The sequence below is a fragment of the Peromyscus leucopus genome, chromosome 4, assembly GCF_004664715.2.
Source record: "Peromyscus leucopus breed LL Stock chromosome 4, UCI_PerLeu_2.1, whole genome shotgun sequence".
In the NCBI taxonomy this organism is placed as follows: domain Eukaryota; kingdom Metazoa; phylum Chordata; class Mammalia; order Rodentia; family Cricetidae; genus Peromyscus; species Peromyscus leucopus.
In genome coordinates this window covers 37,820,786-37,846,392 of record NC_051066.1, presented here as the reverse complement: position 1 = coordinate 37,846,392, position 25,607 = coordinate 37,820,786, and the positions used below count along the sequence as shown (strand labels likewise).

Below are 25,607 nucleotides of genomic sequence, written 5' to 3'. Positions count from 1 at the left end.
ATTTCCTTGGCGGGTGCTTTTCAAGGCACGAGTCCCGTCTTGATCCTAGTAATGGCCTGTTCTGTTTTAGCTAACTGTTTCCTTAACACACATTGTCACTCAAGTTTGGCTGCTGAGTAAACTCCAGAAGGAGCCAGACACAAGCCCATTCTTTCTAAGAGGACTTACAAAGTGACGTGGTTTCTCTGCCTGACTGACTTGTTTCCGCGGCAGGAAGTGGTGCATGGCTTCGGTGCGTTGGTATGTTTCCCTGGGCATTACCCTGCTTCCTCTGGAGCACAGCTTCGCTGCCTGCCAGAGGTCCAGACAAGACTCCATGTGGCGTTCATCACAGAAGCACTTGGCATAGCTTCTCCCTGATTCTTACTCTAAATGCCCACACATTCATTATAAACTTAGCACAATTATAAATCCCGTGTTGTCCGTTTGTTGACTTAATGTTTTGCTGTGGTCCTAAATGCATAATATAAAATCTCCTTATAGAATGTTATGTAAGAGAAACGGAACTCTCTGGGTAGTGTAGGTGAATGCTCTATGGGTAGTAAGACAGTATGGCCTCATTAAAAAACAAGAATATTGCTAGAATTGAGTTCTCAAACTAGTCATCGTCATCTTGGAGCACGACACATGGTTCTAGATTTGATGCCCTTCAAGCGAATCGCCCTGCATCTCTTGTCTTCGTCTGGTGTTCAGGTGGGGGAGTCCTGTGGCTTCATCTCTCTCTGAAGTGCTTGTTGGTTTTAGAAAGAGTGCTCTGTCACTCACTGCCTTCTGAATGCCTGTCACCATCGTTTCCGATCCTTCTGTGGTTGAGGGTCTCTTGGCTGGAAGGAAATCTGCTCTTTCATTTTAATGAACCTGAAAAGGCCTATTCAGTTCTGTCCTGCAGCCTCTGTAATGGAATCTAGGGCTTGGAGATTGGGGAGTCAGGCCTAGGCACTGATCTGCAGCTTAAGGCCATTCTCTGCCTTTTGATAAGCTGAGCTCCTAACCATTGAACAGTTAGGAAGGTGCCTGATTTTCATTTAGAACCCAACCTTGTATTCTACCCCAGTTCTAAGACAGATACCATATTCCTTATAAAAGAATGGGTTGTAGTATCAGGATCAGAATGGAGATTATGTATAAACTTGTATTTTTTTTTTCAAATGAGCAGATTAGAGATTTTCTTGTCATACCCCCTCTTTTTTATTCAAGCTGAAAGAAAGCCCACCTTGGGGCTAGGGAGAAGGCTTGGGGTGCCAGGGAAATAGTTCAGTTGATCAAGTGCTTGCCTTGTAAATGTAAGGACCTGGATTTGGTCCCCAGAGCACACGTGACGCTGCAAGGGTGTGGCAGTGATGCTCTTGTAACCCAGTGCTGGGGAGGGAGGGGGAGGGGGCTGGAGCTCGCTAACTAGTCTAACCTAATTGGTGTATTCAAGGCCAGTGAGATAGATACCTTGTCTCAAAGGACATAGATGATAACCCTGGAAATGACAGCTGAGGTTATCCTCTGTCCTCCTCTGCATACTTACCCACACACACACACACATGAACATGAGTGCGCACACACACACACACACACACACACACACACACACACACTTCCAAAAAGAAAGTTTACCTATATTTGTATATGCTATACAATATATGTATAAAGTAAACCATATTTATGTATGGCATACTGTATATATGGTATACATAATTTTCATATATATATATATATATAAAGTGTACCATATTTGCCTCCCCGTTACATCATTATCCAGCGGCATCTTGGATCAGGTCTACAAACAGTATATTCACCTCCATCTGAGTTTTACTGTAGCCAATCCCCTCTAGAGATGGTACACCTAAACTTTAAAGGACAAAGGACTTTACACTGAAAAAGACCTGTTTGTGTGTGTATATATGTACATACAGTGCTTTGTATATAGCTGTTCTGCGGTGACACTGTCAGCTGCAGTCATTGATGTCACGCTTTCAGATTTTCTGATAGCACTGATATTTTAGCTGCCTTTTGAAAAATAATCATTTCTTCCAGGACCTAAGGAGCCTTCTAAGGATCCATGAAACACTTCCCTTATGTTCGGGACACATTTTACTTTCATTTAAATTTTCTTTAATTCTAGTTGTGTGTGTGTGTGTGTGTGTGTGTCTGTCTGTCTGTCTATGCTGGCACACTCATATCCATGACACATGTCAGAAGACAGCTTTGTGGGGTCCAGTTCTGCCTGTCACTCTTCTGTGGGCTCCAGGGATCAAGCTCAGTTCTTTAGGACGTAGGGCAGGTGCACTTCCCACGGGGCCATCTTTCTGGGCTCTGTCCTTCACCTTCTTTGAGCATACATGTGAAGCCAAGCAGCCAAGGAAGCAGGAAGCTGAGGAGCAGCTGCTCTGCTGCCTCAGAGGGTGGTGACAGGAAATGCAGGGAGACACCGTTGCCGATAAGTGCCCACTGCAGCCTGGTCGGGAGGGACCAGAGCATGGCAGGCTCTCTTGCTGGTCTGGATTTCCACGTGCGGATTCTTAGGTCTATGGCCTGCTCAGTTTATAGACAATTTTACAGAATTTTATTGAGCTGTTGTTTTGTTTTGATTTAAAGGTGAAATTTACACAAAGTGACTCCTGTCACGTGTGGCTTGTGAAGGAGTTTGCGCCTTCCTTTTTCACTGTCGTCATAAGTAACCCTTGCTGTTGCTGCATTGATGCTGTTGATCAGTCTAGGTCCACTCTCAAAAGCAGGAAGACTGAGCTCCTGCTAGCCAACATAGACTACTTCTAGATTTTTTTATTTTATTTTATTTTATCTGTTAGTAAGGTAAACAAAAATAGCCTCAGGTAGAGTTCAAGTATTATGTAATGTTAGAAAAGAACAAACCGAGGCCTGTGAGAACTTTGAAGAAAGGTCAGAATAACAGAATAAATTTAGTTTTTGAGAAACTCCATTGTACTTAGGTTTTCTTGGTTGCCGCTGGTGCCCTACAGTGACCCTGTAACCCCTCTTAGGTCAGTTTGTAGACAACTGCCCTCTGTTACCACTCCCACCCTACCAGGCAGTCCCTTGGCTCGCCCTAGAAACTCTGCCAGCAGACTCTCCACTGGTTCCCATGGAAAATGGCCTCTCCGTAGTCTCCCCTCCCAGGTCAGTACCCGTGAGGCCCGTGGCTTGCTCTAGGATAAGGCTCTAGACCTTCGTACATGGTGCTTACCCTTTTGCAAGTGCTTGTAAGATTAATATATTACCTTCTCTGTTGCTGTGAGATGACGGGTCACCACAGAGGGGAGGCCTGGTAGTCCAGCAGCTCTCAACTGTGGTGGCCGGAGCATGAGGCTGCTTGCTCATAGCTGGGCAGATCAGGAAGCAGAAAGTGGACATGAAGTAGTCCAGACTATAAAACTTAAAGGCCCACCCTAATGACTCACTTCCTCCAGAGGGGCTTTGCTTCCTGAAGGTTCTTCAACATCACATAACAGCACCACCAACTGGGGTCGAAACCTTCACACACAGGGCCTATGGGGGGTACATTGCACATTCAGTGCACAACTAGGTTCATGGGAGCGTTCAGAATGAGTATCTCCAGACGGGAAGAACAGGCTGCGGGCCCCGCTTCTCCACCCTTTTCTCCTGAATGTTAAATGTTCATTATTTATCAGGCACCACGCTGAGGCCCCGTGTTCAAAGAGGTAAACAAATCGTCCAAGGATGCAAGCCTCGTTAGGACAGAGCCACACAGGGAGCGTGGTGGGGTTGAGGATGCTGCTCCAGGGTGCAGTTTTGATGGGCTTTCCTGAGCACAGTGCAGAGGCAACACCCAGCTCATCCTGCAAAGGTCAGGAGCAGCTTGCTGCAGGGAAGTGCTGTTGAGTCCTGCAGAATAATGACAGTGTACTTACCACTCCGGGTATTGTGTTACGGAGCAAAAAATGAAGATCGAGCAAAGCAGGTTCAAAGACCTATAAAGAAATACACTGTCAAGCTGAAGCTGTATTTTTTCTGTTCGGCTGCCAGAACCAGGTGCCACAAACTGGGAAACCTAAAACAATAAATGTCCATTATCCTCCAGTTCTGGAAGATGGAAGTCCACGTGTGATGTGTCAGGAGGGCCATGCCCAGGAGAAGCCTCCCTTGTCTTTGCCTAGCTGTGGCAGCTGGTGATTGGCAGTTCTTGCTACTGCTGGCTGAGTACCATCCCGCCCTCTGCGGCCTGCATCATCACCTGGATGCCCCTGCCTTTTCATGCAACAGTTCTCCTCTTAAAGGGTACCAGTCGTACTGAAGGACAGCCCCCTGGGAGGGGGGCATACATTATCTTGATTACATCTGCAAAGAGGACCCTGTTTCAAAAGATGACATGTAGAAAGGGCTTAGGACTTTGACATAGCTTTTGGTAGTAACATCATTCAATGACCGTGTACTGAGGAACACTGAGCAAGAGGACCAAGAACACAATTTACTTTTATAATCAGAGTCCATGCAACCTAAATTGTGGCTATTTAGAGAACTCGACATATCCCTGTCAAAAACTCAGGATTGTTTACGTGCATAAGCCAAGCCTTGGTCGGTTGATTTTCACGACTTCAGAACCTGAGGATTGGCTTATTTTTCTCTGTTGAGGGTTACTGTGTCATCAGTAGAGAAGTATTAATTCTAGTTTGTAGAAGAGATTTTGGAGTATTGTGACGTCTTCCCAGTCCCATCTAGCTCTGGGACATTTATATATCTGAGAGTATGGCACCAATCACTTGATGTAAGTCATAGTTCTTGCTTTGTTTTGTTTGTTTGTTTGTTTGTTTATTTTAACGTGCTGGCTGAGGACTGAGCCTTGGGCTGTGACTAGAGGCTTTGCTCCGTGTTAACTGAACACTAGTTCCCTGTGAGTCAGCCCCTTGCCCAAACCAAATTTCATCTTTCCTGATCTCATCGTTTGACTTGTGAGTAAACAAGTTTTTATTTAGTGCAAATACAGCAGCCCCCTCTTTCTCACCCCTTCCCGAATGGGACCAATATCTCATGCATGCAGCTGGCTTTTAAGAAACCCACTGGTTGTGTGAGTTTTCCAGGGAGACATGGACAGATGTCTGTCTACCCAAGATAGGGCACAGGTGGCACGCCAAAGAACCACTGGGTGCACTGAAATCACTTACAGAAGCATCCTCAACAACCCCACCCCAGGGTGGGGGACACAACATTGGAAGTTGCTCCTGAGTTCTTGAACCATTTACAGGCAGCTCCACTATGATGTCTCCTCATTTTCCACAGTGCTTCCTGCCTGTACAGCTTTGTGGGGTGGCCTTGTGAGTGCCTTGAGTTTCCTTAGCTTTGAGTCTCGGGGGCTGCCTCCTCCCTCCAGGAGGGAGTGTTCCCCTTTGGAGGAAACAGCCACACACTGGTGCTTGATCTTTTCCCAAGTCTCTCTAGTTATCCTCTTCCAAGGCTGCTCTCCAGAACTTGGCTTTTGAAAAGTCAGTTTTCACTTTCCTAGCTCTTCTTTTCTAGCATCTCGGGAGTTTTTTGTTCTTTCAAAGAATCTGGTATTTTGCAATCCATGGTTACCTGTCCTGTTGCGCAAGATTTTGCAAAACAGCCAAGATTGGGGAAATTCTTACTGACTGGGTCATACAGTAGGTAAGCATTTACCAAATCCTTGCTGTCCACAGGCCCTTCTCTTGCCACATCCAACCAAAACACCGCCAGCAAATGCGGTGGATCGGAGTTACGGTGAGGGTGAGCAGAGCTGCCCCTTCATTTAGGATGTGGCAGTTGAGAGAAACTGGCTGACCCCGAGGTAATTTTTGAGCATGTGCTTTGCTTCAGCTGCGTGCTTTCATACAAAGGGAATTTCTCTCTGCCTTCCTTAGGGTGTAAGGTTCTGAGCCCTTGTGTCTCTACTCCGGTGCTTTGGAAGCGCTTGCTCATCTTTATCTGCAGGATCTAAGGACAGTGTGGTTCAGGGACAAACCTGCGGGTAATCAATATGGGAGCCTCATTTATCCCTCCCCTTCAGCCCAGCTCTCGGAGCCGCAACTCTTGTCACGAGTGACCTTTGGAGAGAAGTAAATTTAAAGATGTCAAGCTGCTGGCTGGTGTCCCCTTACTTACGTAGACCAAATGTGCCCTTCACTGTGATGCCTTTATACCATCTCCAAATCTGTGAGAAATTAAATAAGGAAGATAAACAGTGTGTCCCTCGTCAGTCGCTTCTCAGCCTGGCTCCCCTGGACTGTGGGCCAGTGGAGCGTTGACATTGTCCGAAAGGATGAAGTGTACTTGGTAGTCAGTATACTGATGCCGTATTTTGTACCACTGCCAACTGGAGTCCAAGAAACGTCCAGGTTGACTCCTGTGTTTTTGGCTTGTGGCAGAATCAACGGCATGGAGGTAATTTTGCATTCTGTTCTAAGTGCTGCAGAAAACATGGTTGCTTTACTCCTCTCGTTCTGCCCTGCTTTGAACTCAGTAGTCATTTATGGCGTTCAGTGTAGAGTTGTGCACGTTCAGTTTCTACAGACTCTGACTGGGGTGTATGTGTGTCTGTGTCTGTCTGTCTGTCTGTCTGTCTGTGTCTAAGATTTTCTATTTTGCTTTTTTTGGTGTTGTTGTTTTGGTTTTGGTTTTGATTTTTCGAGACAGGGTTTCTCTGTGTAGCTTTGGTGCCTGTCCTGGATCTCTCTCTGTAGACCAAGCTGGTCTTGAATTCACAGAGATCCGCTTGGCTCTGCCTCCCGAGTGCTGGGATTAAAGGCGTGTGCCACCACCGCCCGGCTTCGGTATTTATTTATTTATTTATTTGTTTGTTTGTTTTATTTATTTACTAATGTTTAAGTACAACATATTAGAGCTGTTTAAAAGGAATTGTTTGGACTTCTCCCATGCCCCAACTCTGTAAATTTTCTCTTTGCTATGAGTTTTTTATTTCATGTTAAACTCCTAAATGACTTTCCTTCCTATGATCCTATTACCTAAATTAGGATAAAATTCCACCCATATCTATTTTCCAAGACAACATATAGTAATTCTCTTCCATCTTAGCCAGTTCCCCCACATACACTTTTTTCTCTCACCGGACATTTTCATTAGGAAAAAATTATATTGCCTGTTTACATTTTATGTATTCAGCCAATAATGTGTTGAGTATTTATATATGATATGCAAAGAAAACTGTGCTAAAAAGTAACAAAAAAAATAGTGGGTCTGTTCTTCTTCAACATTTTGCAATATAGGGTCACATTAATGTTTTGATAAGAAAGTATTCCAGGTTGTTGTCATTGGTATCCTTATTTTGGAGAGGGTTTGGAGGAAATGGCCATTATGGACCAAACTGTACTGTCTTCCGTGAGGTAGGTATTATTGGCTTTTATATAGATGGGGATAACAAGAATGTCCCAGAGCTGGTCATTGGCTGTAATAGAACTTGGGAGGCTACATCTCCATAGCTGTAACTCTGCCTTCTGACTATTATAACCAAGTTTTCCTTATGGTAAATTACTACATAAGATGAGATTATCAAGGCAGCAGAAGAAACACACTGTAGGTTTTAGTGGAAGAGGAAAACAGTTTAAAAAGTAATCATGATGGCTTCATCGATCCAGAGGAAAAAGTCTACTTTCTGAAGTCAAGCTGTCTTTGCTTTATGGCTTGTATGTTAATCAGCGTATGAGCCTTTGAGATCAATTGCATGACTTACATTTAAAAAACATTGTCGGTTCTATTTCCAGCATATATTATGTAGCACGAATCTTAAAGAGTCTTATTAATAAAGTCAAACCTGAAGCCAGATATTGGGGTAAATGCTGGAAGATCAGAGAAGCAGAACAAGCCACAGCTACCTCACCTTGCTAATTCTTCAGCTGATCCTGTTTCCTCAGATTGGATGCCTCTCAGCTGAACTGTTGCTCAAAAGCCTAAAAGCTTAACCAGCTCTAAGTTCCTGGTCCTCACGCCTTATATACCTTCCTACTTTCTGCCATCACTTCCTGGGATTAAAGGCGTGAGTAACCATGCCTGGCTGTTTCCAGTATGGCCTTGAACTCACAGAGATCCAGACGGATTTCTGCCTCTGGAATGCTAGGATTAAAGGCATGTGTGCCACCATTTTCTGGTCTCAAGATCTAGTGGCTGTTCTGTTCTCTGACCCCAGATAAGTTTATTAGGGTGCACGATATATTGGGGAACTTAATATCACCACAATATTATTTCTCTCTAATGTTGTATTTGGGAACAGTAATCTGGGTCCAAGCACCTGTGACTGTAAAGAGCTGCAGTAGAGTGACTTGTGAAAATAGTTCTGGGATGTACGTGAACATCGGTGTGCTGTGCACGCTTGTGAAACTGCTTCACCTTGCTTTATTGCCAGTTGTGATAGAATTGGAAATCATAAATCCATGCAATAAATCCAACCCTCTATAATATTTTTTATTTAGGAGAGACTGTACATTTTTCACAGGATATTCCCCTCGCCCATGGGCATCTTTACTTTTTTTTTTTTTTTTAAGCGGGATGGTTTACTGTTTGTTCTCTGTGCACTCTTTATTTCTAGCTGAATGTGGTATGAGCAGTGCTCGTTTCATACAAGAAAGGTGATGAGAATGGTTTTGAGTTTAGTGAGAAGTTTCTTAGTCCGAAAATCTGGAGGAAAATGGCTGACTTCATTTTGATGTGAAGGATTTATGTATCTTTTGATGTTGGGAAGATACACGTGTATAGGTGTGTGTTTCCTCTTGAAATAGAAGTGTGGCATGACACTTGGTCCCAGAATCTCTGTGATGTCTCCATCAGCCCACCTGCTGCAGGGCAGCCAGGCTAGCTGCCCCTGAGACCACGTTGAGCTGAGTTCTGCGATGTATCCCAGCCTGCAGGCCCTGGGCTGAAATCACTGACCTCTCCAGTTCAGAAACGTGAACTTGAGGCTCTCTTTTCTGTCTTCTGAATTCGCAAGCCCCTGGCTCTCCATAACAGACACCTGGGACTGTTTCTCTCAGAAGTTTAATTGGGCATTTAAGGCTCCTCCAGAGAAGCCATTTGTCTTAAATCTCTGCTGGCCTCTGGAAACCCCCAGCTCTCCTCAGTCATCCATACTAATTTTTAAGCATATAAGCGAGTGAATTAAAAGGCATGGCTCTCTTTGCTAATCTTGGGCATAAAGTTTTCCGCGAATCTTGCTAGAATCTTGCTTTTGCCTTTGAATCCTGCAGTTGAGAAATCTGCAGCCAAGATCTGTTCTCTTTTCTCTGGAAGGCAGGCCACTCCAGGACCTTCCCACCCCTGATTTCCGTTGTTCTCAGATAGGTTTGCATGCAACATACTCTGCCTGGATTTCTGTGTTCTCCAAAGGCTGTCGATTGCTCAGCCTGACAGTTCTCTAGTTATGCCTTCTTTGTCTAGGATTCTGCAGACAAGGTCTTGGATTTTTATTTTAGTACTAAGGTGGTTTTGTACTGAAAACTCCTCACATCCCTCAAAGGACCGCCCCCTTCCTAGTTGATCTAGCATCTTACACATCTTTCATCGGCCTTGTGTGGTGAAGGTCACACTGCGGCACGCTATGAGGATCGGTGAGTGAGTGGCGTTCTTGATTGATCTCTCCTGCTATGCTGGTCTTTGCTGTGATCGGCCGGCCTTCTGCACCAGGGCTTCAGTTGTCTCTGACCTTCAGGTCTGCAGTTGCTTCTCTTGCCAAGCATTTTCCTTCTGGAAACTCTGGCTTCATTGCCAAGTGTGTAAGACACAGTTCCCTGTGCTGTGGGGATACAACCCCTCGCAGCCATACAATACACGTAGATGGGGTGGTTATCTGAGTTTGGCTAAAACAACTGAAATGCCTTTATATATGCTTAATATTTTCATGTCCTAGACCAGTTTTCTGGAAACCATGAAAACTGTCAGTGTGAAACATAGTCTTAAAAAAATCTGTTTGAACTTGATTGCCTAATTGGAAATTTTCATATCTTGTATCTTATCTTCAAATCCTACTACTTCCTTTATTAAACAGAGAAAATATTACCAATTCACTCATTTAAGGTAGTGAGGAGTCAGCACAGCCTGGGTAAATCACTCCTATTTTACCTTAGGCCTTGCTCACTAACAAACTTTTCTGTTAAACGGATGTCATTTGTACTCTGTTTTCCTTACTCTGTCTAAGCACACAGTTCGATGAGCTAAAGCAAATTTTAGGAAATCCCCTTTTCCTGAGAGGCCCTTGACAAAACAAAGCACCAGAAAGGGTGAGCTAGAAAATTTCCATCTTAAGCATCATCTGTGTGCCTGTCAGAGTAGGAATGAGGTTATGGTTGTGGGTGCGGGGTGGACATAGAGCTGTAGGTGTGCACATGGAGGTCTGGGGGTGAAGATAACTTTGGGGTTTTGTTTTGTTTTTGTTTTGAGACAGAGTTTCTCTGTGTAGCCCTGGGGGTCATGCAACTCACTTTGTAGACTGAGGCTGGCTTCGAACTCAGAGAGCCACCTACTTCTACGTCCCGAGTGCGATTAAGTTTATAGTCATATATGAGGGTTGTTTTTCTTTTCCCCCAGCAATTCCAGAATAACAAGAATGGATTTGATTGACAGTCCTCAGATTTGTTCCCATGAAATAGATCCATGAATTATTCCTTATAAACTTTTAGCCTAGTTGTGCCTCCTCTCACTGATATACTTTATTGGGTATCTTACCCCAAGGTAGGCCACTGCGACCTCTTTGTGAATGTCATCAGTGTCCGTCCTAGAGACATTAGTAGTGACAGTCTGCCCTTTCCTCTTATAAAGCATGCAACTAAGAGTGGAATTGCTTTGAACCTGTCTGTGGTTGGTGACCCACGTTTCTGTAATTGTCAACACACGTGGCCTTTACACTCCAAAGCAAACTTCCTGCCCTGTATCTTTGCTACTTATTAGCTGTGTAACCTTGAGTAGACTCACTCTGCTCCTGAGTTTCACGTGTACAAAGTAGAAATCACATACCACCTAGTCAAGAGAAAACGGTTGTTGTGAAGATTAAATTATGAGACAATCACCCAGCAGTCAGTAGTGCCACAAAATAAGAGCTGTATTAATTAAAAAAAAAAATGTCTTTAATCTCCCCCCAGTGAACTCACCAAGTCTGTAATGTTTTTATTTTTCTTAGTTTGTCCTCACTTCATGCTGTCTGTCCTTCCTGCTGTCTGTTATCTATATAGTGACATCATCTCTCATTTGGTTCTTAAGGAGCACTCCTGAGTTTAAACATAAGCCATCCTCCTGTATTCGTGAGCAGCATTTGGCTTTCTCAAATGCAGTGCATCTTTTTGTCAACATTATAAGCACACACTACTTTGTACTATTGTTTCAGTCACTCCCTGCTTTTACAGCTCTAATGATGTTCATAGTGTCTTCCAAGTCTGGCGTGAACACTGCAAGTAGTACCTTCAGCTTGAAATGACCAGTGTTAAGATAACATCAACCACGATCGCCATCTGTTGGCGGTGGTTGGTGTAGACGCACATCTCCCAAGCCCAAACATATGTTAACTGGGAAGAGGGGATGGCAAGTGGGAAGGGAAAGAGTGTGTGTGTGTGTGTGTGTGTGTGTGTGTGTGTGTGTGTGTGTGCACATGTTTGCACATACATCACTTACAACCTGTGAGGAGCACACCACCATTCAGATCTGGACTTTGGGTGATTTTAATCTTATCAGCCTAATATCTGTGTTCTAATTCCAGTAGTATGTATTGCTTTTGTGATTAGAATAAACTAAAAAGAAAGATATAACTTAGAAGGGAGAAAGCGGTGGGGACAAGCAAATCATCTTTTTTTCAAATTAAAACTAAAATATATTTGATTTTTAGTCACAAGTGTTAATGGGAGAGAAAAGACTATAGATATATTGCAAGCTAAATAAGTTTTAGTACATTCTAAGCAGTTCTTCAGTCTTGTCCGCATAAGCAAGTAGGTCTAAACGTGAATTTTTACTTGTTATCCTCTCCCTTTGAAATTCTAATTATTCTGCAGTCACATCTCTTAATTACTCTTGATCCTGTTACTGCTGGTGCTTCCTCTGGAGTGGATTAGCTGCTCATAGAAAGGGCATCATAATCAGGGCATCGAGGGCTGCGGGCTGAGCCTCGATCCTTTGAAGTTGGATAAAACCTGAAGAATCAGCATAGACACAGTGCTTCCACACAGCCCTATACCCCCCCCATTCTCGGGTGTGTCCCTGTTCCGTGTTCTTAGAGTGTGCATTCTGCCAGTCAAGGGCCCCCATTTGCCTAGTACATTGTACCTCTCTTTTCCTTAATTTTTTTTTTTTAAACAAATTAAGCTACAGATGGGAACAAGGGAAGCTGAAAGTTTGGGTTGCTTTATCAACTTGTACCCAACCATCTGTTACTCTTGTGAGCACTAGTGGTTGAGAGTAGATGCAGATTAAGTTCTAATTACCTGTGACACCTCCTCCCCCCCCATTATTAAATCTTACTGCAAGTAAAGCTATCAGGACAACAGTGACCATTTCCCATTATGCTCTGAGTGGACAGCGTGGAGATGTTTAATGAAAGGGAAACCCCTTGCACCCCTCAGTGGCTCCAAGTAATCACCTCCCTGTGTGCAGGAAGCCAGCAGACCGTAACTCCGCCGACAGAGAGTGGAACCACGGTCTTTCCGTCCTGGCCCACGAGCTGACGAAACCCGCAATGGAAAGTCAAACTGATCAATTTCAGAATGTCTTCTCTTCATTTCCTTTTTGTCAGTCTCGAAGCATGCATTTGTTTCATGTTAAAACAAACAAAAACTGCTGGCCTTGGAAAAAGAGAAATCCGTGTCAGCATCGAAATGGAAGGGACCACTGAGTCCGACTGCTCATTGTCATCCCCCCCCATCTCCTTTCATAGCTGAGCTAATGAAGGACACACTGCTTTTCATAATAACCTCATAAATAGGCTGAACTTAAGTAACATGCAGTTTTTGAACTTTGGAAATTTAGGCAAAGTCTTAGACTCAAAAGGTGATTTTTTTTTCTACCATTTACAATAATGGGAATAATAACAGACTGTGGAGATGAATAAAATACATAAGATGTATAAAACACACTACACATAACCTCATCATTGTTCATGGTATGGCTTTAAGAGCATAAGTAGGAGTTTGGTAACTGTAATCCCCTTTATTATTTCTTCAGTGAATCAGACAATTAGGGCTGGCTTCTGGGAAGAAAAGATTGGCACAGGCCCTTCGGGATCTAGATGGGTAAGCTGGGGTAATGGACAGATGGGATGGACATGTCTAAAGTGGTGTTTGGGGTACATTTACGCAGACAAGTCCTCTTAGACAGACTGGTGGTGGCCAGAGGACTATTTAGTGCTTTTAAAGGAAGTCTAGACAGCGTGGGGAAGAAGGGGATTTTGGAAGCGTCAGAGACAAAGCTCAGCAGGGTTACAGTTGTCTTTGAGGGATGACTGCACTGATACAGTCCTGGGTAACCTTGGGGGGAGATGGGGGGAGTCACAGTGTTACTGAATCGAGACACGGGGAGGAGATGGAGTATGTGTTTGGGATGCTTTGAGAATAGAATTTAGAAAGTGGTAGGCAGGAGGCAATTTTTAACTAAATACTTGCTATCTTAACAAAACAGTAAGACATTTAAGTAGAAAGAAAGAAGTGAAGACAAACAAATGCTCTTGCAGAATTTGTGTGTTTTTTAAAAAAAGTCAGGAACGAGAAATGGCATCATAAAAAATGAATTACAACTACATCTCTGGATACATGTCCAAATAAAGTCAGGGTTAAGGATCAAACACTAAATGTAAAAAGGGAGGCAAGGAAGTGGAATTTGACAGGGAAGCCCCAGATGGACCACGGAGATGGAATGAGAGCCACCTCTGTGGGTACCGGTTCCCATGGTGAAGAGCCGTGCACACAGCGCAGGTGTGAGCGTGAGCGCCATGTCTCTGGCAGCAGAGAAGAAACAGCGCAGTGGGGCGGGGTGTGTGTGTGTGTGTGTGTGTGTGTGTGTGTGTGTGTGTGGCCTGAGTGTTAGCCTCTTTATGTCCCCTACGTCTCCGTGTCTTTGCCATCATGAAGTGTTCAAAGCAGCAGCAGAGGGGACAGTGCCAACTCCCGACCTTGTCCTGACAAAAAGCCCGCGCTCTGAGACCTCAGGCAAGGTATCCTCACTTAAGTGACCGTCAGCCCCCTTGTTCTCAGCTGGAGTCGTACCAACTTTTCCCTGCTTTGGGAGATGTGCGGGTGGCAGAATCTGAGAAGTGCTTTCATTGAAGCCTGCAGGTGGGAGAATGCTGGGAAAGACCAAGCATGTGACCTTGGAAGTTGAGTGCCTGCTAAAGGGTCGTCTTCATGTCTTGTGTGTTCTTGGCGCTCCTGCGTCTTTACATCTATTTTTGTAAACGTAGTGATCCAAGTGGATGTTGTTATAAATGCTCGGTGTTTCTTCAGGGAATTGAAGGTGTTTGTGCTGCATTATGCCTCTTGGATGTAATTATCAGTGGAACCCTAAATTATCTTTACTTTCATGCCTAGTTAGAACTCATTTGACTACGTGATTATACAGAGTGGAAGGAGGAGAATTAGATGGATAAGAGAGGTGGCTCGTGGCCATTTGTTTCCTCCAGACAAATGTATTTCAGCTGCTCTTAATGCACAAGTACAAGTTTATAATATTCAGAGTGGTATAGAAAGGGATGCAGATTTCTGAGATTGCCTCACGCACTTGAGACACGTGAGTTTCTTTTCTCACTCCCCGGTGCCTCAGTGCATTCATGACATGCTAGACAAGTCCTCAGCCAGCCAGCTACATCCCCAGCATTAAGACTCATTCCATCTTTTAATCCTCAAAAGTCCATCATGAGAAAGGCATAAGAGAACGTGTTTAGAAACTTGTAAATTAACCATCAGGAAAGTGGAATTTTAGAACTTAACTATATACACGTGAGGAAATTTGGGCCCCAGACTCATGAAATATGTCCTGCATATTTCTCTCTAGTTTACTTTGATTTTAAAAAATATAAATACTCTTTTTCAGGCATTTCCCTGAGGTGTTAGAAAACAAGCATAGGTAATAGTGCTTTTCCTCAGGGTCTGCACCAAGTAGGTATGGAGTTAGTATCTGCATGTGAATATAAATTAACATCTAACGTTTAGGAGCAGTGCACTAAATCAGAATAATATGCATTTTTCCTCTCCCCAATTTCTGTGACACCATAAGGAATTTAACCACATTTCTCATGCACACAATCATTAAATTAGTGATTAATCCCTGTTCAGTTTCATCGTCTCAACCGTCTGTCTTATACACAAATACATGCTCACTCTCACCATACTAATAGTTATTACTGAGTTAGAAGGTGATATTAGTAACGTTTATAAATGTAGAAGTCTTTGGCAAAAGAAAAAAGACCTATCTTTTACCACTATCTTTCAAGTTTGTTAAGCATAATACATATACAGCTGCCGCCTAGCCTGTGACCTCACAGCACTGTTCACTGAGTCAGGATCAATAGAATAATACAACAAGTTTTTTGCTGTCTGTATTTCATAAAAGCTGTGTGGGTTGTAGGACTTTAATAGATCTGTGGCCTTGTATTTGGCTTTGTAGTTGACCACAGACATAATGTTACCAGAAGGAGAAAAAAAAATTTTTTTTGTATAGAGTGTACAGTGCATTCCCCCCCCCCCAAAGATTGTCAGGAAAGTACCTGTTCTTCAAAGCTAAACATCAAACTTAATACAGAGCTTCAAAGGGAGAGCCTGGCCATTCCATTTTTTAGTTTAAAGTTCAGAATTCTCATTGCGTGCCCCTCAGTAAAGAACATTTTGTACTTTAAAGTTTGCAGATGTTTGAAAAAAAAGTATGTGTGTTCTTTGGACTTGGACATGAATAAGAGTTCCTTATGACTTCTTCCTGTTGCCTTTTGTTTTAGATATGGGAAAATCGTCTCCACGAAGGCAATTTTGGATAAGACAACCAACAAGTGCAAAGGTATGTTTCTGTGGGCAGTCATCCCCTCGGCCATAGCTTCAGAAAGACAACTGAGTGAGTGGTCTTCGGTTTCACAATTAACCTCATGGTGTTAAAAATAAAAAGCAAGTCTCGTATGTCACCCAGTTTCTGTCTTGCACAATGTCAGCATATTGCTTACGTTTGTTTTGTCCCTGGTTGAGTTTTGGCTGGAAACCCCACAACTAGCAGTTTGCCAGAATTCTGGATTTGGCACCAGTAGAGTTAACATGTAAAAATACGAGTTGGCATTTAGCCCCTGCCTCTAAAAGTGTGGGGGGGGGGGAGCAGAGCTGGAGAATAGCTTTCCTTTCCTGAGCCTGGGGAGATTAGAGCTGCTTACTGAAGACCATTGGACTGTACCAAAGAACTGAAAAGGTTACATATTGTGTAAATTGGCTCTATTAATTAGAATAGAGTAGTTTTAAGCAGTACTTAATTACATGTTTCAATACTCTCGATTGTTCTCTGCTGAATGCCTGTTGACAATATTGGCGGCAGGGAGGAGGGAACCATTTTCACTGACCAAATTGTACCAGGGAGGGGAGGTCACGCGCCCCTTTGAAATATGCTGCTGCATTAATTTGATGCACTGACCTTCAGTTTTCCATGCAATTAGGATGAGCTCATCCAGCTCCTTGAGCTGCGAGTGAAAGCGTCCAGAGCAGGGTGGCGCAGATGCTCTGTGCATCTGACTTTTAATGATCCAGTGTCTTAACAATAGGCATGTGATTTCTAGGAAAATGGAAGAATGGAGTCAGCTGACTTTGACTCTAACTACTGACCCCGGGAATTGAAGCAAGGTTGACAGGAATAGGCAGAGAAGGCAAATCTCCTCATTAATTAGACCCCAGTTTTTCAAGTCGTGGTGATGGGGCATTGGCTTAGCAATGAAAAAGGCAGAGAACATAAATGAAGCCTAGGGTGAGGCCTCCCCTTGTAAGCCAGTCCTTTCCTTTAATCTAGACTTGAAGTGGTTCATTGTATGCTCCCTCTTCAAAGTGCCGAGATTTAAAGGAGCTATTGTGGCAAATATCTAAGCCCGTGTTTAATCAACATGGCATATTAAGGCAGTTTTGCCTTAGGACAGTGAATAGAGTGTGCTTTATGTAGAGTGGTACCCAATAAATATTTAAAATGAATTAAACCAGAGAGAGTCAAATGCATGCGGAAATGCATGCACTTAGTTGCCAAGATTGGTTTTATTTAGCATCAATAAATGATTTGGGAGATCAGAGACATACACACACACATACACACACACACACAAAAAAAAAAGTCTTTTGGTTTTATGGAGAAAAATAGGCCCTCACCAAGCACAAAGCAGGAAGCTGATCTCAAAAGTGAACTTCAAACTGGGAGAGAAATCCCAGTGGATAAATGGTTTTAGTCCCCCATCCCTCCCTTTCTTCCTCACTCCAGAGAAATCTGCTGTGGCAGTTCATAATGCTGAAAAAGCAGAGCTGTGACATTGAGTCGGGGAGAACCCCTTCTCCAGCTGAACTCTCCAGTGCCCAGACTGAAAGGCACTTCCGTGTGTTCTTCTCCAGTGGCTGCCTCTTTCCTGGAAACCAGAATTCTGCCGCATGTTCAGCGTGGTCTAGGCAAGGACAGTGAATCTCACCCTGCCATATGCAAAGCTGCGTGTTTGTGGGGAAGCATCCACAGATAGAGAGATTTATGAGGCTTCTAAACAAAAGTAAGGGTGATTCAGAGCTGCTGTTCAATCCAGCAAGTCTCCTGGCCACCTTCTCATCAAGCAGGCCTTGGGAGACACTGCTCTGTGGGGCCACGCATGATTCTTTCCAGGATTCTCAGTCTCACCAGCCTCTGCATAGTGTGCATCGGCAGCTGTGTAGGGTGTGAAATAGAGGTAAGGGGAGAAGATGATCAAGAGGGAGTTTATAAAGTTGTGCCAGCCAGAATGAGTTTGCAGGATGGGGTAATGTTGAGACAAATGAGAGATAACAGTTTGGTTCATAATAAAGCTGGATAACATGCCACCTACAATAATTTACTATGGTCGGTATATGTATATGTGTGTATAGTTTTTCATGTATGATAGTTTCAGTGCATATAGATAAATTAATACATAAGAGATTATAGAGAATTGCTATAAATGAGAAACGCTATACTAAATATAATTTTTAGAGATTAAATATATTCAAGTATTTCACACAGGACTCCAAGAGATCTTTGAAGGTCATGAGACTTTTTCACAAACTTATTTGGCAGCCTCTCTTAAGTTAAGATGAAGAAAATGTTAAGTCTAAATAAGGTGTATTAGTTGTTGATGATTCAGTTGGTATTTTATATTTCAATTTTTGTCAAAATTTAGCAAACAAAAGGTTTTGAGGCAGGTTAGGACAGAAAAGCCCACAAAGGCTTGGCTAGAAATTGAGTTATAGATGAGATGAGAGTATATATACACATTAACACAGAAGAAAAACGTGGGTGAGGGTAAATCAGACTGGTAAAGTGCAGACAGAAAACCTCATTTTATCACAAAAGAAGCCTGTGTTTGATAGAAACCAAAGCAGAAATGCAAAGCATACTCTGCCCATGTTCAGTCTTTTCACAATGGGGGCAGACTTCAGTAAGCAGGATGAATATGACTACTCAGGGTCTTGGGACCTGATGACTTAATCTCCTAGGATCATCAGTGAGCAAACCTGCATGTTACTTAGCCCCACCTTCAAAGACAGCTGCATCCCTGTTTATACAACGAGATCTAATTAATTCTATAGACATCGTATGAAATTGTATGGGTCTTACCTCTACTTGAAAGTAGTACAGATAAATGGACAGCGCATGGCTGCATGGTTACCAGTTTTGTTTATCTTCAATAAATGGTTATGAATTCCTAGAGTAGGATTCTACAAAGGCCAGAAACACATGCTATCCATGACTGAATGCAACAATTTGTATTTCGTATTACAACAATAAAAACAAAGAATGGTCCTATTATACGAGCAGATTGCAACTTCAAGTGCAATAAATAGCATCATGGCGGAGAGGTTCTGCTTATTGTAATGTATTGGCAGTGGCAGAGTTGGTAAAAGGACGTGTACATCAGTAGAGGCTGCATCATTTCAGTGCAGCAGGGTGTGTTTGTTTATGATCTCCAGACATTGGGGAGTTGTATGAGAAAGTCAGAGGCAGAGCTTGCCTGAGAATCCAAAGGTGATGCATATTAACATAAGCCCCAAATGTGTTCAACCTATCTCCTACCCTGGCAATTGAGGAACACTGTCTGCTTTGGCTGGCATCAGCTGCCTCCTTTTTCTTCCCAACCTGGCTATTTTTGTACTAACTAAATCAAATAAGCCTCTCTCAATCCAATTCCAAGTACTATAAAGGAGCTGTTGCTTATTTCAACATCCGCATCCCTCCCTCCTGAAATGTCCACGTCTGTAACTGGTGGTCTGTTCCATTACAGTTCACTTTGTGAAGAAGCAGGTCATGAGGCCAGTGCTGTGGCATGACTGTTGCGTGTTTCTCTTTTACGTCACTGTTGTATGCATGTCCCTCCAACACCAGTACTATCTCTTCATAAATTCTGAGTATTGATCCGAGGCCTGCCTCCTCTTCTTCATAGACTTCTAAATAGTGCTATTCTCTTTCAAATTATACTTACTAAAGTTAATTTTCGAGCTAAGTGTGGCAGTGCATGTACTCACAAGGCTGAGGAGAAGTGCAGGTCCCCAGTAGCTTGTGCTATGTAGCAAGACCTTGCCTCAAACAAAAATGTTAATAATATTTTAATATTTTTTATTAAATAAATGCATGTACATCTAGGTACACCCATGTATGTACACAAGCATAATAGAGATATATACCTGTATAAAAATAAAATTTCCTATGACTTGAGTTCAGAGCAAAGCTGGTATTTGGGTTAGGCTCCTAGCAAGTCTTTTAAGTTGTCCTAAATATGCTTACCCCTTCCTCAGTATGTGAAGAGTTACTGCAGTGAACGCTCTGATAGGCTGTTTTCATGCAGTGATGTCTGGTGAATCTACAAGAGGCCCGTGACACTCCTTCTTGCTAGTCTGCACTGTAGGTACCGTCCATGTGTAGATATTCAGTGCTGCCTTCCTCAGCCTCCACCCCCTAGTTTCCTGTTTTGATTTCCTGTGGCCTGGAACATAGATGATGAGCTCATTAAGAGTGTTTGTGAAACCACAGGTAAATGAGCACTGAAGAGTGGCCTTTCTTAGGTGTGTTTTACTATGTTGCATACTATCTTTAGTCTTTATGCAAAGGGTAAAATAACTATTTCAGGTATCTGGAAGCATTTTCCTTCTCTCCTTGATTTTGGAGAGAGCTAATGTTATTTTAGGTAAATGAGTACTTTTAACTAGGCACTAAAATTTAGACTTTATTTTAGTATCAAATGTTCACACTTACTTTAACGTAGAAAACTAAGGGATAATCCATAGAATACATAATTTTTGTTTCTGTCACTTTTGAGCTAGTCAAATAGCTCGATCTTTTTTTTTGTTATATGCTTTAAATGTTCCTGAAGTTGTCTCTCACAACACCCCCAATGCCCCTTTACTTACTTATTTGTTTATTTATTTGTCTGTCTGTCTGTCTGTCTATCTATCTATCTATCTATCTATACCTTGCTTAGCAACTTAAATGTCAGGTGTTTACAGCTCAACTCTAGGACACCTGAGAAGATCTTTAAGAAGGCAAAGCTCATGTCCCCACACACCCCTCACACACACATGCTTTTAAGGGATGCTTTGAAGGATCAAGGAAACCACTGCACCATGCACACATCTACTTCTAATGCCTGTATCAGAACCAAAATGAAGTCCTTTTTTTTTTAAATACTTCCTATAATCAAAAGGTAATGGCTTAAGAAGAGTGTCTCTTGCATTTCAGGTTATGGCTTCGTTGACTTCGACAGTCCTGCAGCAGCCCAGAAAGCTGTCTCTGCCCTGAAGGCTAGTGGAGTCCAGGCTCAGATGGCAAAGGTGAGTGGAGCCCTGTGTCCCTGAAGGTTGCTGCTCCTCCATCCCTCCAAGCACTGCTATGCACCCAGGCATGCATCCTCAGTCATAGCAATTATGCAAAGGCTTTCTTCTTCATATTCTAAAGAAGGATTGACAAATGTGTATACTTTGCATAGTAAATTATGTAACCCCATAAGTGAGTCCAGAAATAGCATCCGATTTTCTTGGATAATCAGAATTCCGGAAGGCTTTAAAATCTACACCGTTTTCGGAAAATAGAGCTTCACAATTTGTTGGCCAAAGAATGAAGCCATTTTAGGCACACCTCAAAGAGAAGGTAAGGGGATACATATGTCTCAAAGCAGAATGAGAGGTATTTGGGGAGAGGAGGGAGAACGGCAAAAGGAGAGAGAAGGAATGGGTAAAGAAGGACAAGCTATCATAGGTATGGAAATGTCACAGTGAAACCCATCCCTTTGTATAATAACCAGGAGATTCATTTATAAAGTAACTGGGGAGGGATTGGAAGATGGCTGGTTGGTAAAGTGATTGCCATGCAAACATAGGATCCCTGACAGGCGTGTAAAAAGCCAAGCTCAGTGAAATATTCAAGCTGAATCGGTGAACTCCAGGTTCAGTGAGAGACCCTGTCAAAAACTAACGTGGAGGGCTACTGAGAAAGTCATCTAGTGTAAACCGGCCTCCAGACACAGACACACACAATTGAAGATAGGAAAGGTAATTGTGCGTAATTTGAAGGGATATATAAGTGGCTCACATGGATTTATACAAATGAGAGGTAGGATATGAATGTATGCCATAGATGCTGTTTTATCTGTATGATAGCCAGATGATTTTTACATGCTGATTATTTATGTAATATGAATCTATCCTTCAGTAGTTTTACATGGACTTTATTCAAGACTTATTTCTGTTGGACTTTAAGCATCCTCACTGAGGAATATTGTTGAAATTTTCCTCCAAGTGAAGAATATGCCTAAGCACTCAAGGACTATAAAACGAGGACCATATGTTTCATGCTTCATAAGCATTCAAGCACAATGTGCCTGGGTTTTAATTACTTTAAGACATAATGCCTTCCCTGAGTTCTGTTCTCTTTTGCTAGCTTCCTTGCAAGGTTAAAGACCTAGAATCCAGGAATGTCATCACTTAGACATGTGAGTGGATTGACTCACTAGTACGTGTCTCCTTTCACGTCAGATTCACCGTCAGAGTCAGGATACTGCTGCAGAGGGCCCAGCTGATAAACGCACTCACTGCCACGCCTGCTAACCTGGGTTCTGTCCCTGCAACCACTGTAGCAGGAAGGGAGGCTAACTCTTACAGCCTCTCTGATACCAATAAGCACACCGTAGCACGTATGCACAAATACATCCAAGTGTATAAAACGCTTAAAGCCTCAGATGATTTGATGAACTTGGAAAGGTTAGTTTAGCATGACCAAAATCACCAACCCAGAGTAGTTAGAATCCTAAAGCTAAAGAGACTTGAGGTTGTTCTCCAACTTACTGGCAATGAGCCTGTTCTTGTTCTTTGAGATAGGAGCTCACATATCCCAGGCTGCCCTTGTACTCCCTATGTCACTGAGGATGACCTTGGACTTCTGAATCTTTACCTCCACCTCCTGACTACTCAGATTACAGACATAAACCACCATATGTAGCTTTCAAATTCACATATTTTTATTAAAAATGAGTAAGAATCAGAAAGAGGCAACCCTTGAAGCACGGTGCATTCTTAATGTGTTGTATTCTATAACAGAAATTTCATTATACACTAAACACATCTCAAAGTCACATTAACTAAGCCAGTGTGTATGCCCTGGTCTTTATAGGGCAAATGTAAGCTTGGATGATATCCTTACATATAGTTCCTATAGGAAATTTATGTAGATAATCGTGGGTTGTTGTTTTTTTTTTTTCCATGCATCAGTTTCTGTGTCAAATATTTTAAAGCCTAATATTTGGCAGTATGTTATTTCAAGTCATCTTTTCAAAAGAGCAATGGTTTTTCTATTACCAGGCTTTATGAAGTGCAGAGGAAAATAATTGGGTACTGTCCTTGGCTACTTCTGAATAGTACCACATGATCACTCCCTAAGGAACACTCACATGTCCAGGAAAGAAGGCTTATAGAAGTTCAAGGACGATGAGGAAGACATAGGTCACTTGAGAAGACCTAAGAGATAAGTTAGCTGCTCACAGCCCTACAGCTGCCAGTGTAGAGATACTGTGTAAGAATCGACACAGATAAAGGTTTCCTACAAAGGATTCCTTCCTTCTAATCCACACCACTTGGCGCTGAGCTGGCCTCCAGAGTAGAAGTTAAGACAAACAGAAACCATCAATAGGAAGCATCCCAGTTTTCAGATGATTGCCCATCATATGAGCAATGTCCAGTGTTGGTGTTGAAAACAAGTGGAAGAACTATGAGATCGTAAGCACATTGTGAACACAGCGTGCCTATTTGTGTTCTGATCTATAGAATATTTATTCTGCCCCCGGAATCAATGTGTGACTGGACATAATGATAAGCAGGGCTTACCCAGAACACCACAGTTTTGTCCTTCACTCTATACATCCCAACTCACTCTGCAAAGCTCCTCCTTTCTCTTTTGATAATATCCAGGAGAGATGCAATGACTTCTGCAACTACTCCCATTTCAGAAAGTCCCTTCTCTTGACTTTTCACACCGAAATGCCATAACTTACAGCATCTCTTTCACTACATTTTCGGCCATCTCTGTCTGTATTCATGTTGTCCAACCTCATTTAATGTGGTGTTTAAGTAACAGTCTGTTGAAGGGAAAGCCTCATTACATTTCATATGCAGTATGTAAACTGTGGGGTCATGTATAGGGGTTTCACAGACTGCCCAGAGCTCTATAAAATATGAGTCTTGGCTGTTGCTGGTTCCAAGGGGGCCATCACAGACTACATTGCAGTCATTTGCTGGCAGCAGTATTGACTATTGGGTGATCTGGAAGCAGCATTTTGAAGGTTTCCATCCCAGTGATCATTTATTATGTGAACATGTAGACTGGCATGTGATGAATGGGCTTAGTTACATTGCAGCTAAATCTAATTACATTTTTAGAAGATTGGTTGTGGTTGTGACTGATATATAATGTATTATAATTTTTTCTTACTAAAATAATGCAAAATATTTTAACATTTGATTAACATTTTGATGCTAAACACTTGAAGAAGAGATATTTAATGTATGATATTCAGTGCTTACCATTTAAACACAGTCCTGTTTCACAGAAACTCTGAGTATCAGGTAACAGCAGGGACGGTTCCCTTCCCCTGAGTTAGGTCTGCTCTTCCTAGCAGTGTGTGTTCCTGCCCAGTCTCTTTCAGCTCCTCAGCTGGGCTTTCTAACCCTTCAGAGCTGGAGCACTAGCAGAGGGTGGGAAGGTCTGTTGGCCTAACAGTGATGGAATCTGGCTGACTTTCTCTCATGGGCAGTAAACAGATGTTCTTTCTCATAAAGTACCCTGGGCGTGTTTCTGAGCTCTCTACCCAACCCACCTCCCATCCCCCAGGCTAACTAACTGTCAGCCTTCCTCCGGTGAGCTAGCTGTCTCTCCCTGCCCTCCTAGGCAGCCAGCCTCCCTAGGGGACTCTAACTCACTCTAAAGCCGCTCTGTGTGGTCCACTTCTTTGGGGTTTTTAGGAGGGGACTTAACCACATAGCTCAGGGTGACTTTGAGTCCGTGATTCTTCCACGTCTGCCTCCTGAGTGCTAGAAATGTTCTACATGTGAGCAAGCCAGCTTCCAGTGAGTCCTAGTTCCCATCTCTTTACCAACCCTCAGTAAGAGAGTAATTACTTCCCAGCCGCCCTGGTAGGCCCTTTCAGTCAGCTTTCTGCTTTTCTGTTGTTCAGCTTTTGAGTCATACATCGACCCATTGTATCCTGCGGGCCGGTGGGATACAGATCACATTTTCTGTCAGGTCTGCTGAAAGCCCTGTTGCTTGGCTGCTAATGAGAGGCTAAAAGACCACATGTGGAGGCCCAGAACATGGCTGCCTTTCTCTCCACGTAGATGTCATTCTCAGCCTCTGTCTCTCTTCTAGACAGATCTGGATGATCAGCCACTCACCCTAATCCAGTCATAGCCAGATTCTTGTAGACTTTCTCTAGGTAGTTTCTCACTGTGGATCCTGGGAACACCAACACCCATTGTCAAAACTGAGTTAGAAAGAAGGCTGTTTTATCAACCTATCAAAAAAACACAGGGGCCTTTATGGGGTAGCCCCTATGTACCATCTTAGCCCCTGTAGTATTAGGAAGCATATTTCTTCCAAACAGATAGGCTATGTTTGGAAGAAATCTTTACAGTGCATTTATTCAAAAGAGGCTTGGGTATAGATTGTCTCTATAGGTCATTTCAGTGATGCACTCTGAATGCCATCTTCCGGGAACGTTAAGAACAAGCCCCATACAAGGGTTTCACAGCTTTACTTTGCAGGGGACATGATTCTCTGTCACCTGTGGAAAGGACCAATGCACAGATTCAGGGATGCTGGCTGTATGTCATCATTCTGCAGAATATAAATTTCAGGACCTGGTTCCTTTTCCATTTCTCATCTTTTTTTTTTTTTTTTTTGGTTTTTCAAGACAGGGTTTCTCGGTGTAGCTTTGTGCTTTTCCTGGA

The 25,607-nt window shown here is 42.9% G+C and overlaps 1 protein-coding gene across 11 annotated transcripts in view; it reads left to right on the top strand.

Annotated features, from left to right (window-relative positions):
- Rbms1 (RNA binding motif single stranded interacting protein 1) overlaps window positions 1-25,607 on the top strand; it is a 217,948-nt gene that overhangs the window by 153,859 nt on the left and 38,482 nt on the right. For all 11 annotated transcript variants that reach the window (XM_028867823.2, XM_028867618.2, XM_028867549.2 and 8 more), the window contains exons 3-4: window positions 15,887-15,945; window positions 20,854-20,945. In XM_028867823.2, the coding sequence (XP_028723656.1) occupies window positions 15,887-15,945; window positions 20,854-20,945 (151 nt within the window). The remainder of the gene's footprint in view (window positions 1-15,886; window positions 15,946-20,853; window positions 20,946-25,607) is intronic.